This window comes from Perissodus microlepis, chromosome 3 (genome assembly GCF_051167445.1).
Source record: "Perissodus microlepis isolate ML-2025 ecotype Zambia chromosome 3, ASM5116744v1, whole genome shotgun sequence".
Lineage (NCBI taxonomy): Eukaryota > Metazoa > Chordata > Actinopteri > Cichliformes > Cichlidae > Perissodus > Perissodus microlepis.
Genome location: NC_140463.1, coordinates 9,002,032 through 9,021,369, shown reverse-complemented (window position 1 = coordinate 9,021,369; position 19,338 = coordinate 9,002,032). Strand labels below are relative to the sequence as shown.

General features: G+C 41.4%; 2 protein-coding genes and 1 pseudogene across 3 annotated transcripts in view; 2 read left to right on the top strand and 1 right to left on the bottom strand.

The window, feature by feature from the left end:
• Positions 1-19,338, bottom strand: part of LOC146389750 (neural cell adhesion molecule 2-like) — a 631,716-nt gene that overhangs the window by 9,746 nt on the left and 602,632 nt on the right. The window lies entirely within an intron of this gene.
• The window catches only part of LOC146389772 (barrier-to-autointegration factor-like protein), a 78,734-nt gene that overhangs the window by 1,923 nt on the left and 57,473 nt on the right, over positions 1-19,338 (top strand). Inside the window, exons 2-3 of one of the 2 annotated variants that reach the window (XM_084913159.1) lie at positions 1,571-1,660; positions 2,119-3,780. The exons of the other annotated variant lie outside the window; for it this stretch is intronic. Coding sequence (XP_084769285.1) covers positions 1,643-1,660; positions 2,119-3,195 — 1,095 coding nt within the window. The 5' untranslated portion in view covers positions 1,571-1,642 and the 3' untranslated portion in view covers positions 3,196-3,780. Of the gene's footprint in view, positions 1-1,570; positions 1,661-2,118; positions 3,781-19,338 lie in introns of those variants that run through there. 2 annotated transcript variants of the gene reach the window in all.
• LOC146389775 (uncharacterized) lies at positions 1,643-5,153 on the top strand (annotated as a pseudogene).

Genomic DNA, 19,338 nt, shown 5'->3' with positions numbered 1-19,338 from the left:
CGGCTTTTATCATTTGAGGAACATAGCCAGAATCAGACAAGTTTTGTCAAGCGACACTGCAGAGGTTCTTATCCATGCATTTGTGTCCTCACGTATTGATTATTGTAACGCTCTTCTTTCTGGGCTACCAAAGAAAAGTTTTAGAGGTCTACAGATGGTGCAAAATGCAGCTGCTCGCATTTTAACAAGGACAGGGAAATTTGAGCACATTAGCCCTGTACTGAACTCTCTGCATTGGCTACCTTGTCAGGTTCGAGCAGATTTTAAGGTCCTGCTGCTCACCTACAAGGCTTTAAACGGATTGGCACCTACATACCTCTCCGACCTTTTACATCTTTATGTTCCATCCCGTGCTCTCCGATCCCAGGACTCTGGCCTTCTAAAGGTGCCTAGAGCCAGAAAAAAGACAATTGGAGAGCGTGCTTTTTCTTTTCATGCCCCGTTTCTGTGGAACAACCTCCCTCAAGATATCCGGCAGGCATGCTCTGTGGAGGTTTTTAAAACTAAGCTGAAGACACATTTGTTCACCCTATCTTACATGTCTTAATTCTATTGCTTTTAGTTTTAAATTTTTTTTACTGTTTTTAACTTGTATTGTGTCTTTTACCTGTATTGCTATGTATCACTTTTATTTTACTTATCTTTTTAGTTTTAAGTAGTTGTACAGCACTTTGTTTGAAAGCGCTTTATAAATAAAGTTATTATTATTATTATTATTGTTGTTGTATACGGATTATCCATTGTTTAAATGTCCCAGTAGTCGAAAAGTAGGCACAGCTGTTGAGAAATGCTAGGAGCTAACTGGGCGCTAACCGTATCATTCAAATATATTGAATGTCGCAATGTTGGCAAAGAGAGGAAGTGACGTAACATTTGCGCATGCGGGGTACCGATCGGGTTTCCGGTACAGATCGGGTAGTGACAGCTACTAACTGATAAGCTTAGGGAAAACCAGTTTACCAGTAGCAGACTTCCGCTGCGGATTTTCAAAATAAAAGTTTCAACATCAAATCTATCAAAATAAACCCATGGTTGCAATCCCAAGTTTAACAGGAATTTAACAACAACAAAACCATATTCATTCTTTTACATCGTTACACTTGCAACATCATAATATGGCGGTTGCTAGGGGGAAAGAATACATACAGAAAAATAGTCTTTGAATATGAACAAAAGGATGGGGTGCAGGGCAGGAGAACAACCAACCCCCACCCTCAGGACATGAAGCCACAGGTACAAGCCTGGGGGAGGGCAATCAGCCTTTAGAATAGGACTTCATAGGATGATCTCCAGATGCACATGTATTTTATTTTCTTCCAGCGCAAAGAAAGACGTCTGATTTTGGAAGTAAAAGTAGCCTGATCGCCACCATCAAAAATCCGTGAAGTCGGCGAAGTGTGTTCACAGTTTATTGTGAACATGTTGAAAGAGTGAGAGACTGTTTGCAGAAAAACACCAACTAATCATTAGCACACACACATACATACATACATACATACATACATACATACATACATACGTGTGTGTGTGTGTATATTTGTGTGTGTGTGTGTGTGTGTGTCTGTCCCAGCTGAGTAACAGGAGTCTGGTGGAGCAGCAGAGGAACAATTTTGGACTCAGCTCAGCCACTACAGAGGAAACAATGACTTCAACACAAGAGGTGAGAAAAGTATCACAGTTACACGGTTATTGAAAGTGTGTGTTCAGCTGGTTGGTTTTTAAAAACATGTTAACAGCAGCTTTATCTTTTCCATCCTGTGCTCCTCCATATATACAGACTCTACATTCACAACCAAAAACCACTGAAGTTAGAAGAAAATACAAAGATCATATTTTATAGGCACACATTGAAACAACAATATCATCAGTTGAACTTGCAATTTCTTATGCGTAAAAGATTTTCTCCGCTGATCAATATTTTTTCAATAATGTAATTTTCATTACAACTCTCATTGTAGCACATCATTGTAATGTGATACTGTCACCAGAAGGTGGTGGTAACACACCTACAATGTGGGTTTTTTTGACATTAGTTTGATTCCACTAATGGAGGGAGTTTCAGTTTGTTCCACGACTGCATTTCACTCACTGCCTCTGTTTGTATCTCTGTCACTGCAGGACCAACATGGAGCGAGAAGTCAGCGCTCTCAGGAGGCCGACAAACCTCACAGAAGAAAGGGAGAGAAAACCTACAGCTGTGATGAGTGTGGGAAGGATTTTACCCTGGCTCAAAACTTAAAAACACACCAACTCATCCACAGTGGAGTTAAAGCTTACAGCTGTGACTTGTGTGGAAAGTCTTTTACCCTGGCTGGAAGCTTAAAAACACATCAACTCATCCACAGTGGAGTTAAAGCGTATAGCTGTGACTTGTGTGGAAAGTCTTTTACCGAGGCTGGATCCTTAAAAACACACCAACTCATCCACAGTGGATTTAAACCTTACAGCTGTGAGTTGTGTGGAAAGTCTTTTACCCAGGCTGAAAGCTTAAAAACACACCAACTCATCCACAGTGGAGTTAAATCATATAGCTGTGACTTGTGTGGAAAGTCTTTTACCGAGGCTGGATCCTTAAAAACACACAAACTCATCCACAGTGGAGTTAAAGCACACAGCTGTGACTTGTGTGGAAAGTCTTTTACCCAGGCTGGAGAATTAAAAACACACAGACTCGTCCACAGTGGATTTAAAGCGTACAACTGTCACTTGTGTGGAAAGTCTTTTACCCACGCTCAAAACTTTAAAACACACCAACTCATCCACAGTGGAGTTAAACCTTACAGCTGCAACTTGTGTGGAAAGTCTTTTACCCATCGTAAAGGCTTAAAATTACACCATATCATGCACAGTGGAGTTAAAGCACACAGCTGTGAGTTGTGTGGTAAAGCTTTTGCTCGAAATGACGGTTTACAGAGGCATCTAGTTACCCACTCTGGAATTAAGGCGTACAGCTGCGACTTTTGTGGAAAAAGGTTCAGTGACAAACACTACCGAAATAGTCACCTACGGAGTCACACTGGAAATGATCTTTACTGCTGTGATCAGTGTGGGAAACCGTTTATAACAGATGCACAGTTACAACAACACATGTTTAGCCACACTGAGGAGAGACCTTACAAATGTGACCTGTGTGAGAAGACTTTTAAATCTCCACATCCCCTGAAAAAACACCAACAGATCCACACCAGAAAGTAACTCCACAAGTGCAGTTACTGTGAGGATGTATTGATTTTTTTATCTTGTAATTGTAACCTGAGTCTTTGGAACAAGTGTCATGAGTAAACTTATGGAGTTATGCTGAATGAACAGTTTGGAAAAATGAAGAGTCATTGTCGCTCAGTAAGCTGAGTGTTATAATGTAAACAGTAAAATGTAATTGGACGTTGGCAGGGATGCTCTCTGTTTCAGGCGACGTTCAGGATAAAAATGTTGAAGGAATTCCCTGACTTACACTGTCTTTGTTTAGAAGTGGATTGACACAGACGGATCCAGTTCTCAACCCTGTCGTCACTGTGGTGGTGGGAAAGTTTCTCTTTGACCTTTGTAGAAAAACTTCCAATCATCAACGGGACCTAAAACCACATCAATGTAGACACATGGAGACAAAATGAACTACTGCAAAGAATGTGGGAGATGCTTCCACACACCAAGTACATTAAAATACATGAACTCTTCCACAGTGGGGTGAAAAAGCACATCTGTGACCAGTGTGGGTCATGCTTCACTACTGAAAATGAGCTCAATGAAAAAGCATAAGCGAATCCACACAGGAGAGACACCATACAAGTGCAGACACTGTGACAAAAGCTTCTCACAATCAGGTCATCGTAACAAACATGAACGTACACACATGGAAGTGAACTTCAGCTGTGACCAGTGTGACAAGAGCTTCAGGAATCTCAGTTCATACTCCGAACACAAACGATCCCACACTGTAAATAAACTGTTTCACTGTTACCAATGTGCAAAAACATTCACTTCATTGTCTGCTCTGTGCAAACATCAGCCTGATCATGCAGGACTGAAATCACTGGATCACAATGAATCTGAAGAGAGAGAAAGATCCTCTTCTGGTTTCAGGGTCAGACTTAAAAACCTTGAGATCAGGCTCCACAGAGTTCAGATGGAATCTCCTGTAAAGAGTGTCAGCTGATGTCACACTTGGATCTGATGAGGTAGCTCTGATTTCTCGACCTGTAGTGAATAATCCTGAATGTTACATTTAGGAAGCTGCATGCATAGATATGCATATCAAGTTTATTTTTTTTCCTTTGAGGGATTTAATTCTCTAAAATGTTATCCCTGTTACATTTTAATCTTTGTTCCCTTAGGACACAGTAGTGTTTAGTAGTTGTACTTGTTACTGTATTATTAAAGTTATAGGAATGTCTTTTTTACCAAACAGATAATGTATCAAAATGGCAGATATGGTTTTATATATCAATTTCTTTTATTTCAGCTTTCTTAGTTTTTCCAAAATTAACTTCTTTTTTTATGTATTCATTTTATGTGTTACCTCAGTTAAATTTCAATTCTTCATTCATATTTATCTTTTGCTGTTGTAAAATCTTCTCTTAAATCATTTTCTCCCCAAACTGCAAATAATTACACAACTGTTGCTCTTAAAACTTCCAAAATGACCTAAATCTGTCCACCAGCTTTGAAACATCACCTGCTGTGACTTTATGTCCTGAAAAAATAAACTCAAGCTAAACTGGTTTTGGGCTGTACTTCCATGTAATACCAGTTTGTACCCAAAGATGGAGCAGTGAGTCAGTGTAACCTTTATTCAATTAGGCAAAGAACACATTCATATTCACAGCGGCAGCAAAGAAATGTTGAAAGTTAAAAACAGCAGCACACATCTGGACCATTTTAAAGATCACAGGTGACTACTTTTACTTAATTCAAATTCTGTTAAACCTCTATTTTTGGCTCCTCCTTTCACTTTAGTGTATTTAGTCCTTGAAGTCCACATGTTGTTTTTTAATGAATTTTGATCCACATGTTTGCAGCTGTTTTCTTGTTGATTTGAAGTTTGTATTATGAAATCCTGATACTGTTAAAGCGTTAGTTATATTTGATGAAGTCTGTGTAGAGTTTATCTTATTAAACAGTTTGGTGTGAAAAATAAAGAAATGGTCTCAGAACAAGTAGTTTGACCCATGATTTCAGATTCAAACTAATTTAACTGTTTTCAGTGGTACATGTGGAGGTTTATCAGAGGAGGAGACTTGGCTGTTCTCCACCCACACTGAACAAGGATCCCGCAGCTCATTAAAAACTCTAAAATGACCTTCAAGGAAAATATGTTTGATTTTCCTTAAAAACGTGCTGTTGGCATGAAGTTTTCAGACAGTGTTTTCAAGAGACATTGTGGTTAACATCTCACACATTCCAATAAAGCAGATGTTCCTGCACTGCAACAGCGGTTTGCAGTTGCGTTCTCCCCCCTGCTCGTCTACAGGACTCTCATGGAGAACCACTTTGAAACTTTGTAACTCTCTCTCTGCAAAATACAATATATAAAGACCAATGCTGGGCAATTAATTATATAGTTACTTCTTCAAAAAAGTTACTGAGTATTGGAAACAACAAAGATTTTTGCAGCTGTTTACCTAAAAATGCTGCTAAGGCATTTTTTTAAACAAACATTTCAAACTATTTACAGAACAATCAGGTGTTTTGCATCAAATCTGATGCAATCTAACCTAACCCTACCCCTAACCATAAGCATAACTTTGAGAAGTATTCCGGATGGGTGAGAGAAAAAGTGGATTCTGCTTTGGTGTTGTGCACATGCGCCGCATCTGTGCAGAAACATTGGGAAGGATGTTTTTTGAGGTAGGATGGATTCCCAGACCACCGTCACTCCTAAAACTTCCTCCCGTTTCTTAACAACTAAATGCCATGTTTTGATTGGTCGACATGGTGCATTTTTTGACCAATGGGAAAGGGTGGGGGTGTTTTGGTTTTGTCTTTGCTCACAGGCAGTGAGTGCTTTAGAGCATTTTCCTTATAAAACTCTGTTTTTACCGTTTCTTCCCGCAGTATTCTGGAAGAAAACCAAACATTGTTCTAATCCCATACAGGAGCAGCCAGTCACTTACTGACTAAGACTGCAAAATAGAATTGTTAACGTATTTACTTTAATTTCAATTCAGGTTAGAATTTTATTTTGTGTGCAACACAGATTTTTTCTGCACAGAGACCGTGCCAGCAGTGCGCTATTGAGCACACGCGCAGCTTAGAGGGAACATTGGTGATGATTATCACAAAGTGAACAAGGTCTCATGGTTTGATGCTTGTCCAATGCCTGGGTTGACCTGGACTGGTTAAGCACTGCTTGTTTTTTTTATGATGCTGGTTTTAACCAACGCTTACTGGCAGATTCCCTTGTCTGCAGAGTCCAAAGACAAAAACGGCCTTCTCCACTCTGTATGGTTCGTACCAATTCGTCACACTTCCGTTTGGCTTATTTGAAGCCTCGGCCATTTTTCAGCACTTCATGAAGCGGTAGCTTCTTCCCCAAATTGCATATGCTGTTTCCTGCCTGGATGATGTTGTTGTGGTACCCCTGTGAGGGAATGGGCGCATTAATATCATTTTGTGTAAAACATTTGTATTATGGGACATTTTTTATTACTATATGTATTTATATTCGGTTTCTTTAAAATAATCGAAATCCTTGTAAAAGGGAGTCATATTACGTTAGAAAGCAGTGAGGGCGGAACGCTGGTGGTTGCTCCAGGGTTTCGGGGTGCAACCCACCTTTCGCTGCTTCCTCAGAGACGTTTTGGAGGAAGACAGAGACGCAGCGTGCCTTCCTTACTCTGCTCTTCCCCTGTTTTTACAGGTCGGTAAATGGTGCTCGTACCGAAAATGTTGTTTATTGTTACCATGGTTAACCACGTTAATGTGAATGCGAGAGTTTAAGGCGGTCCGCCAGAGTTATTTATATGTAAACATTACCATTTACCATAAACAGGGGAGAAACCAGAGGAATGTCCCGCGCTGCCACATCGTAAGCCCCACCCGTTAGATGGAACGCTCGTGAAGCAGAGTCAGTGCACTTCTATGCTCTTTGCAAACTTTTTGTAATGCTCCAGTCAAATCAGTTCTGTGAGATGTGAATGTTAATAGTGACTGAGTAGATTAGCTAGTGTAACACAAGCACTCTGAGCAACTCTGTGTAGCTAACAGAGGCATGACAAGTTAATTCAACAAGCTGGGTTTCAATATGCACTAAATAGTGATTTTACCAGTAAATTACTGAAGGGAACAAATGTGATATATTTACCGATGCTGTTATTGAACTGTTTAGCCAGTAAGACACTGTATAAGACAATGTGATGTGTTTATTGATATGAGTAAGGAATGTAACTGTTATGAAAGAAGATGTTAATTAGAGAAAATGAACCAGTAAAGAGAGTATATTTCACTGAGGATGTGAAATAAGTAAATGTAATTGATGTGAATGAGGAACCTGCTGAATAGTATATTGAAAGCTCATGGTAGTGTTTATATAGCATTTGTTTGTGTGAAATAAATCAGACTCAGACACGTTCTGGAGGAAAACAGAAACGCATCGTGTCTTCCTTACTCCGCTCTTCACCTGCTTTTACAGGTAACATATTTGTCATCATGGTCTTCATCCTTGGGACCCGTAACAAATCTTGGGGGTTTGTCCAGGATTGTCACCACCTTGCAGTTGGGGCTGATCCAAAAATGACATCTGGGACCAGGACGGGAGCTGATGCGAGCTGAAAGTTGGAGCTGAGACTGATCCATGGTCGTGCTGTGTGGCCCATCGAGAGGGAAGGGAAGGAGTTGCAGCCATGGCTGAGGGTGGGAGGAAGAGCCTATTGTGGGACATTAGAGAAGCCTGCTCACCCTGTTGGCAGGAGAACTCTACAAGGTTGCTAAGACGGTGGGTCCAGCGGGCCTGGGTCAGCCAGAGGTCGACGCAACAGACCAGGAGGGCTGCTTTGACCACATCAGTTCTTTCATGTACAGTAAGCCATTGCTTGAGGCAGAAGATGGTGGGATGGTAGATTTGCTAACTTCATTGATGATGTGACTGAGAATCGACAAGTATGTGATAATAGTGAGGATTTAGATTCACCTGTTATACAGACAGTTGCACAAGCTGTGCAACCAGCTCGCCCCTCAAGTGGCATGGGTGATCGTCCTACACTGTAAAAAAAAAAAAAAAAAAGAAAAGAAAAAAAAGAAGGTAATATAAAAGTATCATACTGTATATTACAGTTTTGTACTGTGTTTCTATCTGTGTTAATATCATGAACTTTACATAAATAGACTGTGATTTTACATGTCAAATTTAAAGTAACATAACATCACTGTAAATGTAATAAAACACAATTTTCTTGTTTTTTAAATTTTTTTTGTACATATGCATATTTAGATTGTAAAAACACATTCAGAAATGTATCATAATTTTACAAATATGTGTCTGTTATTTGAGAGATTGATCTGTTAAATTCAAATGCAATACTATGGAAAAATATATAAAATCATCAAAAATGAATGAGAATGATTGATAATTAAAGGAGTATTTGAATTATAATTTTGCTGAAAATTTTGTCATCTAGGTCTGTTTCAATAATTCAGAGGTAACAAGTGAAAATATAATTAATAGGAATAAAAACTAAAAGAAAACATAAAAAAAAAAATTGCACGGCCACGCTGTGCTAATTATATATTTAAAAAAAGAAATGTAGCGGTAGGAATTGCAATTAATATATTCACAACATTCCTGAACAGAGATAGGCCTCTGCACCTGGGGTGAGGGCGTGGCCATGAAAATAATGTGACATGCCATTGGATGTTGGGACACATAATAACATGACGCTAAGCATCGGCCAATGAATGTGAACTAACAACCACAAGGTCGCGGGTATCTTGTCAAGTATATCCTACTGCTAAGATGAGTTATTGAAAAAGAAAAACAACTATTTTATGGAGCAAAAAAGAGCAAAAAAAATTCTAATGGGAACATTTATTTCATTTATTTTTATTTTTATTTATTAGTATTTTCCTCAAATGTGTCAAATAGATGTTTTCTCATCTAAATGTCCACTGAGCTGTGAGCCAGGGGGCAGTAATGCGCCTTAACATTGGTTGCCAACCAAGAAGAAGAAGAAGAAGCTGTGAGCCAGGAGGGAGGGAGTGAGTGAGTCCTGAGTGATTCGCTTACGCTATGATTCAGCACAGGAAAGGAGGGGGTAAATAGCTCAAATTTACTTTTAGCATGTTAGCAGAGCGATGCTACTGTGAACCGAGGAGCTATTGTCTTGATGTGAGCTTCTACTCAGGGTTTTGATGATGATGAGATGAGAGAGATAGCCTTTATTTGTCAGTTGCAGGTCTTTTGCCCACAACCGAGATGACAGACCTTGCCGACCATACATACAATACACAAACATCACATTGGGGAGACAGGTCAGGCCAGGTAGCGAGGAAAAAAAAACATCGAAATGTGTAACACAAAAGGATAATACAGGAATGCACAGATATCAACACACCATAACACAATAAACACAGACAAGCAACATGGGAAAGTGTTCCAGTGTGTACATCTGATCTGGGACCGCTGCAATCTTCGACTGCGCCTCCAGCTGACCCGATGTCCACGTCAGAGGGGAGGTAAGCGTTGGAGGTGGCGTTGGATCCGGGGTAGGGCGGGTGATGCGTCAGTGAGTGCTTATCAGTATATGTATGTGTGTGCGTGTCCATAGTTCAGCTCAGACAGTGTCCTTCGCCCTGCCAGGCTAAGTAAACAGTCTTCCAGCCAACCCAGGTGGCCTTGCATGGAATGGGAAGGAACAGACTCAACACAGTCGTTATCAGGGAGTTTTTGTTCAGCTCCAGCCTTGAGCCCACAGCTGGCGCCGAAGGGGTAGCCGGATTATGATAGTAATTTTTCTTTTTTTTCTTTTTTTGCCTGTCCCGTTTGGCTCTTTTGCCATCAGAATTATTGTCTAAAGGCAAAGAAAGATGCCCAACGGATTTACTTTACCAAATTGACCATCCCAGCCTTGCCGTAATGGTCCATTTGATTCACCTTTTATTGTTTACTTTATTTTCACTTGCTGAATACAGGACAGACTTGACTGGGGGAAAGAAAGGGGAGAAAGAAAGAGGGAAAGAAAAACAGCTGAGAAGAGGGACGGGGGAGAAGGGCAAAAAACAAAAACCAACAGAATAAGCAGAGAAAAAAAAAATACATATATCGATCACCTGGATCACCTGTTGAGAAAGGAAAAAAGAAAACGAGCAGAAGAAAACGAGAGTAATAGAATAAACAACATCACAATGATATATGGGAATATGACAGTAAATACTAAATATTAAACATTATTGTGCAGCACGTAAGATCGACAGCGCACAGGTAGGAGCCAAAAAGGGTGTAGTTTGTGTGTGTGATCACCCGTGTGTACAACTGTGAGCATGGACGCGCTTGTTTTTTAAAAGGTTCCTTCATGTAATGATCTGCTACAGGGTGTGGGGAGCCACTGCCCCGTCCTCCAGGGCATGAAGCAGGTATGGAGGAGATCAAAACTCCAGACATCCAGAGGCCCCCAGAACACAAGAGACCAAGGAAGACCAACAGAGGGGCAGCCGCACCACTGTCCCAGAAAGAGCTGAGGAGAGTCCCAGATGAGGGGTCACTCAGCAGCCGCGGAGCAGAAGCCAGGGGGGGCTGCAGTGACGTGCCCGTGAGCTCCGCCGGCAGCCAGCTGTGCCTGAGTGACCGAGCCCCAGGCCGAGAGGCCGAGGGCACCCTACCTCCGAAGTGGCCCGAGCGAGCCCCAGGCTCCAGGCCCCGATAAGCAGCCGCCAAGGAGTGAGCCGGTGTGTACCCGGACGCCCATCCCTGGACACAAAGAACCACCAACGCACCGATGTCTGAGGGCGTCCGCCACCGGCAGGGGAAGTGGTGGGGGGAGATAGGCCTCCAAACCTTGGAGGGCCTGAGATGTCCCCAGAGAGGTGGCGTCTGATACCCAACCTGACATATAGACACAGACATACAGGCACACACAGATACAAACATCCATTCCCACCCTCATGCTCTCATATGCACTTACTCCACACTCAACCAACGTGGAGACAGACATAAAGAGACGCTGTACACACAATCACACTCCCCAAGCGTACTCTACGAACCGGGTCTAGGTACCCTTGCCCCTGGAGGGGGGAACTGCACCCAGACCCAGGTGGTGTTACCCTTTTCCCTGCGGTGGGGAGAAGCAGACCGCCCCGACTCCACAGCAGCAGGGAGGCCCCACATTCCAGACCGCAGTCGGACGGCCAACTCCCCCTCCTAGCCCCCCCGCTCCAGCAGGCCGCAGAGAACGGGGGTGTGAGAAGACTCCAAACCTCCCTCCACCTGCTCATTGTAGTGTTGATGTATGTGTGTTGTGAGGTGCATTTAAAACCCAGGAGCGCATGGAGCTACCTGCCAGAGAGCAGCAGGTAAGCGCATAGCCCCTCCTGCTAGCCCTCAATGTCTACGTGTATTTAAAATTGAGAGGTGGGCAACGACGCCAGGGGTGAGGTGTACACCCTGATGGTAATTCAGATTCCGTGTAGCGTGCCCACCCCCAAGATCCTATATGTATGTGTAATGAGAGTGTGAGTAATGTGAATGTCTAAAATGAGGGATAAAATTGAGGCAGAGGCACCCACAAGGGGACGGGGGGGGGATGCCTCCTCTGCACCCTGGTGACACACCCCTACCCCAAGGCCCTGCATGTGTGGGTGATTGTGGTGGAGCGGGAAGAGGGAGGCAGCTGGAGATGGGGAGGGAAGGAAGGGAGGGGCAAGTGACCCCTCCCTGGGGCCAGCTCCCCCGCTGACCCCAGTAGGCACCCCCATACTCCGCGACCCGCCAGGGAAAGGGGGCCCAGGCCCATCCGGACCGGGGCCCAGTGCAGCAGCCGCCCGGCCCCACAGAGCCTGGGACAGTCCACCTGACCCCACCACAGAGAAAACTGCACCCACCCCATCATCCACTCATCTTCCAGACTACACAAGACAATAGACGCCTGGGCTGAGATGTTCCTCCACCTCTCCTGTATCTCCGCCTCCTGCAGAGAGAGTTCCTGAAGAGAGGAAAGCTCCTGCAAGATGTGACAACCTCCCCCACGAGTTGAAGAGCCCCCCAGGTGGCTCAATGCACCGGTGGCACCCTGCGCTAGGGCTGGGCCCCCATACACCCACCCGCCCACAACCCCGGCAACACACCAACCAGGCCCCCGAGGCCCGGCCAGGGCCCCAGCCCAGAGCCGGAGCGCCCCCAGAACCTCACGCCCGTCCCGGACCCACCCAGGGGCAGCCAGGCTACCAGGTCAGCAACCTATATCCGTCAGCACAGACCCTCCCCTAGCCCCGCTGCACGCAGCCACGAGGAAACCGTCACCTAAGAGCCAACAGAGCCCCTAATTGGCCATGACCGCTACCCCGGGTTGAGCCCCCCAAGGAAGATGCTCCTGGGGAACCCCCCCCGACGCCCTAAGCCTGTCCCTACCCCCACACCAATCACAACAGTGAAGGTGGGACCAAACTATGACCCCCCCACCCCCACTAGGTGATGCAGCTGATCAAAGGAGCCCAGAGCAATTGATCTGATGTGGTGGCAGAGGCTGTATCAAGACTAATGTAATCTAATAGATAATTTCTATATTGGTTAGAATTAAGATTATTTTATTTTTCCAGTTCATGAGGACTGTTTTCTTGGCTATGCATAGGGCAGTGAAAACCATATGGGCTATATTCTTTTCTGAAGTGACATTATCTAAGCTGCCCAACAAACACACTAAGGGGGAAGTTGGAATTTTACATTTCAGACACTTTGATAAGTCTTCACATATCTCGCGCCAAAACTTCTGAACTGGTGGACAGAACCAAAGAGCGTGGATATAATTGTCCGGTGAATTGGTTTGGCAGTGTGAGCAGTTGTTGGTAGACGTAAAGCCCATCTTGAACATCCGATGACCTGTATAGTGCACTCTATGTAATATTTTGTATTGAATTAATTGAAGACTGGGGTTTCTAATTAGATGAAAGGTTTTTAAACAAATCTGAGACCAGAAGTTTTGGTCTAAGTTAACTGATAAATCCGCTTCCCATTTTGCAATAGGAAGTGATATTGATTCATCTGTTTTAGAAAGCATTCTGTAAATTTTGGAAAGTAATTTGGGGGTTTTAAGAGTAACGAATTGAACCACACTTGGTGGTGTTTGTAGTTCAACTTGACCCGGTTTAAATTTCTTTTTTACTATGGATTTAATTTGTTGATATTCTAAAAATCTTTTCTTGTTGATCCCATATTGTGTAACTAGTCTGTCAAATGAAATAAATTCTGTTCCTTCTAGTATATGTTCTAAATATTTGATTCCTTTACCACTCCAATCTGGAAAGTTTATCATATTATTGTTTTGTAATATGTCAGGGTTGTTCCAGATAGGTGTACGTTTGCATGGGATTAATGAAGACTCTGTCAACTTCAGAAACTCCCACCATGCTGTCAGAGAAGAACTGATGTTGACGCTTTTGAAGCATTCATGTCGTTGGATGTTTGAGCTGATAAATGGTACATCTGAAATCTCTAGATTATTGCAAAGTGCTTGTTCTACATCTAGCCAAGGTTCATCTAAGAGGGTATGTTTTAGCCATCCTGAGATAAACTGAAGCCTGTTGGCTAAGAAGTAGTGCTGAAAGTTAGGTAGTTCTAATCCTCCTTTATCCTTGGTCTTTTGTATATGAAACATACACTCCCACCTCATAATTATAGGAGTACCAGTGGGTGTACAAAAAGAAAAAAGAAAGGATCCAATCTAATAATACGAATAGTAAACCCTGGAGTACAAGATAGCAGTTCCTGAGTGTACAAGAGAGATGTGGAGAGTTTCAGAACCCACACCCCCACACAGACACAGGAAAAACAAAACAAACAAACCAAGAAAAAAAAAAAAAAAAAAAACCCAAACATAATGAGTGGTCAGTTTAGTTGTAGAGATAAGTCAAATCTGTAAGAGAAAAGAAATATGTATAAAGTAGGTAAGTAAGTAAATGCCATCATAAAGCGCAGGCGCAATAGAGTCTGCATACTTAAACATAAGATAAAATAAAATAGAATAAAGTCTGAGCTGGCTAATTGGGAGCGTTGCGGGACCGCAAAGTCTGAACATGGTCAAAAAAGGGTTGCCAGGTCTTAAAAAATTTGGCCATAGACCCACGCAGGGTGAATTTAATCTTTTCGAGTTTGCTAAAATGCAAAGCATCTCTTATCCAGATTTCCCAGGATGCGGGAGAAGGGGACTTCCAACATAACAATATTCTGCGTCTTGCCAATAAGGTGAGAAATGCTACCAAATCCGCTTGGGGCGTCGGCAAAACAACTGTATCAGGAAGAACCCCAAACAAAGCAGTTAAGGGCACAGGTTGGAGGGGCAGCTGGATGATCTTTGATAAAGTCAGAAAAATATTAATCCAGTATTGTTTGAGGGATGGACATGACCAAAACATATGTATTAGAGAGGCAGGTGTTTGATGACAACGGTCACAATCAGGGCTAAGGTTGGGGTATATTTGAGCTAGTCTGGCTTTAGTCCAGTGTACGCGGTGCAAAATCTTACATTGAATCAACCCATGTTTGGCACATAATGAGGAGCCATGGACCCGGTAAAGAATTTTATCCCAAAAGTCATCCTGAATCACACACCCCAAATTCTGCTTCCCATGCCATTTTAATAGCCGAGGTTGAGGAGTTGCCAAAAGAACATATTCTCCCATACAGACAAGAGATCAGGCCCTGTGATGAAGGGGGAGGCGATAGAAGGTTATCAAAGTCATGACAAGGAGGTCTAGATGGGAACTGGGAGGATTTCTCCTTAACAAAACTCCGGATTTGTAAGTAGCGAAAAAAGTGACTTTTTGGAAGGCCAAATTTCAATGAGAGCTGTTCAAAGGAGGCAAATGTATTCTGAATATACAGATCAGAAAAAGACCTGATACCTAAGGAGGCCCACAAATAAAAAGCACCATCAACTAACGAAGGCTGAAAAGAGGGATTTTTCAAAATGGGTGACTGAAGGGAAAAAAAGGTAAACTTAAAATAACGACGAAATTGATGCCATATTTGACAATGGCGTTATTATAAAAACCTGCACTCGGAGGCTGCTTTTGGGCATAAATCAGGGCTGGTAAAGAGGATAAGGCACAAGAAGAAGTCTCCAGACTCAGCCAGGCCAGGGCTGTCCTTCATATTATTCACCTAATTTCCTTCGGGATTAAAAAAGTATTCTGATTCTGATTTAGATTAAGTATTCTGGGCAGTAAACTCACTACTTTCTGTAGTTTCAGAGTCAGATATTCATTTCTCTAATTCTGCATCACAAAGCTTATTACATATTTGTTGCTGTGAATATTAATATTGTTATTGGTATTGTAATGTTCTTCATCATGGTTGTTTTTCCATGCTTTTTCATTTCCGTGTATACATATTGAATGTTTTGGTAAAGTTCATCATGAGCAACAACAAATCATTTCACAAAATAAAACTGGAAAAATGTCCATTACGCACAGACCCTTGATTAAATTTCTACTTTATCAAAAATCACATGCTCAGCAGCCTTAATCATTGAATGTAATCTCCCTCTTGTTTTCTAAACTCTGTTCCTGCTTTATGCAATCCAAACTGTGTGTGTGTGTGTGTGTGTGTGTGTGTGTGGTGACAGAACTGAGCTGTTGAGTTCCAAAAATGTCTACATGTTAAAGATTAGACTTATTATTAAATATGATAAATTCATGGCAGGGATTAGAAGTGTGAGTTGGAAGGACTGCAGGGTTACATCACATTCCATCACCCACATGGTGCATTTACAAGTATGTAAAAGATATATCTCCAAGAGATATAAAACTAGAAATTACAAATAAATTATGTGATACTGGGTAAGATGGGGAAAAAAGTAAACCACAGAGAAGATTCAATGATGCAGTAAAGGAGGACTTTACATTATTAGAAATAAATATTATATCGAAATATTTCTCACTGCTAGTGATGTACTGCATTCAAAGACCAAAAGAGGTCACAGAGAGTCAGGAAATTATGCAAACTCATTGCCTTAACATAGCATTATTTGCTTTAGACCAGATTAAAGATTTCAGTTACATGAAACGTGAATTTTGTAAACTGAAAAAATTAGTATTGCACAATCAGAAAAATCTGGTTATTCTTAGTACTGTGTACTTTCAATGAATACGTTGTTCTCACCTAGTTATCTTAAGCAAGTTTTACTTAGCTATAGACTATATTTATATGAAATTTGTTTATATTGTGTATATTCACTATATTTGATGTATTTTAACCATACATAGTGCATATTACAGAATGCAATAACCTGCATATGTGTAAAAAAAATGGCTTTGATTTTGCCACCCCATTTGATATCCTAAGAAAATTTCTCTATATCCGCCCTTGACTGTAAGAAAGCCGTTAGATCTGACAGCAGACTGATCACGAACACACCTCAAAGCTGTGACTGACACTGGAATTGAGTCGGAGCTCAAATCTACTTTTCTTGATTTTACAACTGCACTCTTCAAACACTCCTCCATCTTGTGTAAAAGTAAAAGTGAAACCAATAAGACTACTGAGCTCATCCTCCATCTTGTCTAAAAGTGAAAGTGTAACTACTAAGCTTATCCTCCATTTTATTATATTTAATTACAGGACAAAAAAAATGATAGAAAAAAATTAAGGAAAACAGGAATAGAGCCAGAGGTATTTGAATGTGATACTAAAGAAAACCCATCATTCTGGTCCATGTTGCTTCCAGCCTTGTTAATCAGTGCATTGTTCCTGCTGGCATCTCTGGCACTGATGGTGTCCAGTTCCTGGACAGTTTTCCAAGAGATGTAATCACTTCAGCATTACTGAGGTTGGCCATGTGCCCTCCGCCCATTTATATGTGTGCAGAACAGCAACCTTCACTTCAAAACTCAACCTGATTGATCCAACAGAAACACATCATCTTCTCAAAAAGTTGCCAGAAGCCATCAAACAGACACAAGAGTTATGAAGGCAGCATATATAAATAATCACCTGTTCTGGAAGTATCTTTATGACTCTGTTGTTGTTACTATACCTAAAAGGCAGCTTTTCCTTCCCACTCTTGATAAAGTGCTTGTTCATAGGGGGTCATCTAAATTTTGAGGTTTTCTCTGTTTTATTGTAGGTTTTTCTTTACCTTACAATATAAAGCATCTTCAGGATTTAAATTGAGATATATTGTAACTTGAGTGAAGAGACCGACTGCACGTTTTGTATGTTTGGCCTTCGTATGACCACTAGAGGGAGATGTTGGGACTAGTATGCACCTTGATTGACAGTTGATCAACAGTTGCAAAGTTTTTTGAAATCTTTTAAAAGCTTAATTACTTTGGTGCAATTATAATAAATACCAACTATTATTGAAAAAAAGTGTATTTTTTGCAGTTCATTTTTTCTCCCCTACTTTTCATGTCATGACAAACCATCACAGCTGAGTCTGGACAGGACGTCACTCTGACATGTCGAGCTGTAAATAATGAGTCAGAGAAAATGAACCAGCAGCTTCATCAGCCTGAGGTTGATCCAACATACACTGAAACATCTCTCTCAGTCTGATCCTCTCTGACATTTTCCAGCGTCGTCTACATAACTCCTGCTGCAGGAAGAATTAAAAAAATGTATATTTTGTAAATATTGTAAAGTTTTATATTTTTATGGCTTGTTAGCAGACTTTTGCGTAATTACATAACTGCTCTTTCAATCATGTTTGTTTTAGCTGTTATTTGGTGGTTGTAGAAATGGTTTATATGGACATTTAGCTTAGATTGTAAGGTTTCTGTGGAGACCACACATGTCAATATTTGCATGAACAAAGTCGTGGATGGTTGCATACCTCTTCAGCTCCGTCACTAGAACTTTAAATCTGAGTTTCTATAAAGTGCTGTAGATTAAGGATAATCAGTCTGACTCAGGATCCAGTGATCAGGTTCAACTGAATGATGTGCTCAGAGTTTATTTGTTTGATCATTAATAATGTAAATGTTACAAATGTTGATTGTTTTCCTTCATTCAGGTATTTTTAACATTATTATTTGTGTTTAAATAGTGTAGCTGCTTGTTTTGTGTATTTGGTCTTGTATGTGTGTTTGTGTTTCCTGCTGCTCAAACACAGCATTAGAAAAGCCTGAAAACTCAGAGTTCACAGAGTCTGTGAGCTCCAAATGTTTGTATGTAGGACAGAGAACAAAGGTCAGTGTGAAGAGTGTCTCTGTGTATTAAATAATAAACTACTGGAGTAGTCTGATCCTGTTATCATCCTCTGTTATTTCACGAATGAGTCTCAGTCACTCATTGTAAATGGCCTCATTAACATTTTCCTTTGTAAACTGGTTCATACATGCATATTATTCTGTTATAGCTTGGACACAGCTAATGTTTTATTTGGAAAGGTGTAGAACGACCAGGTGTCAAACATCAGTCGACGTAAACGATACAGCAGCACGAGCTCCAACATACAGGGAAGGTTTGCTCAAAGGTTAAGAAATGTGATAAAGGCGGATGTTAAGGTGTAATTCTAAGTTGCAAATAGTTCCCTAGCACCTGGTTGATGAGGGAACAAGTTTGGTTTCAAAGTTTGTTGTTGACTTTGTTATTTCATGGAAAGAGTAACACGTTACTGTAATCTGATTACTTTTTTCAAGTAACGAGTAATGTAAGGGATTACTATTGCAAAAACGGTAATTAGATTACCGTTACTTTCCCGTAAGCACGCTGCGTTACTGCATTACTAAAACTGTGATGTTTTTGCGAGAATGTCTCATGACAGTGACGTAAGCGAGTGCGACGTTTGTGAAAACAGCTGTGTGCAGATATACAATGGATATTATATCGAGTGCAGGAGAGAGTATGAGCGTGCAGCCTTTAAAGCGTGGAAGTACTGACCTAAATGTGAGTTTGATTCCATAAAAAGTGACAAAAACATTAGTGTCCGTTGTGCGTGGGAAGAAAACTTCTTTTTACAGCGAAAAAAACCCCTAAACTTCCGAGCAAGCACCGAGTGCGCTGCCACGTAATGGAAAACTCACAGAGAAACTCGTGGATTCTTCAACTGACCGCCGTGGCACACCTGCACCAGGGTAAACCTCCGCCTACGCCACTCCTGCTTTACAGGTGGAAATAGAGCAACAGGACCGCTAGTCTTTGACTTTATTTATTTTCTGCTGTGTTTTACTTGCATTTATTTGAAAGACTGAATGTAA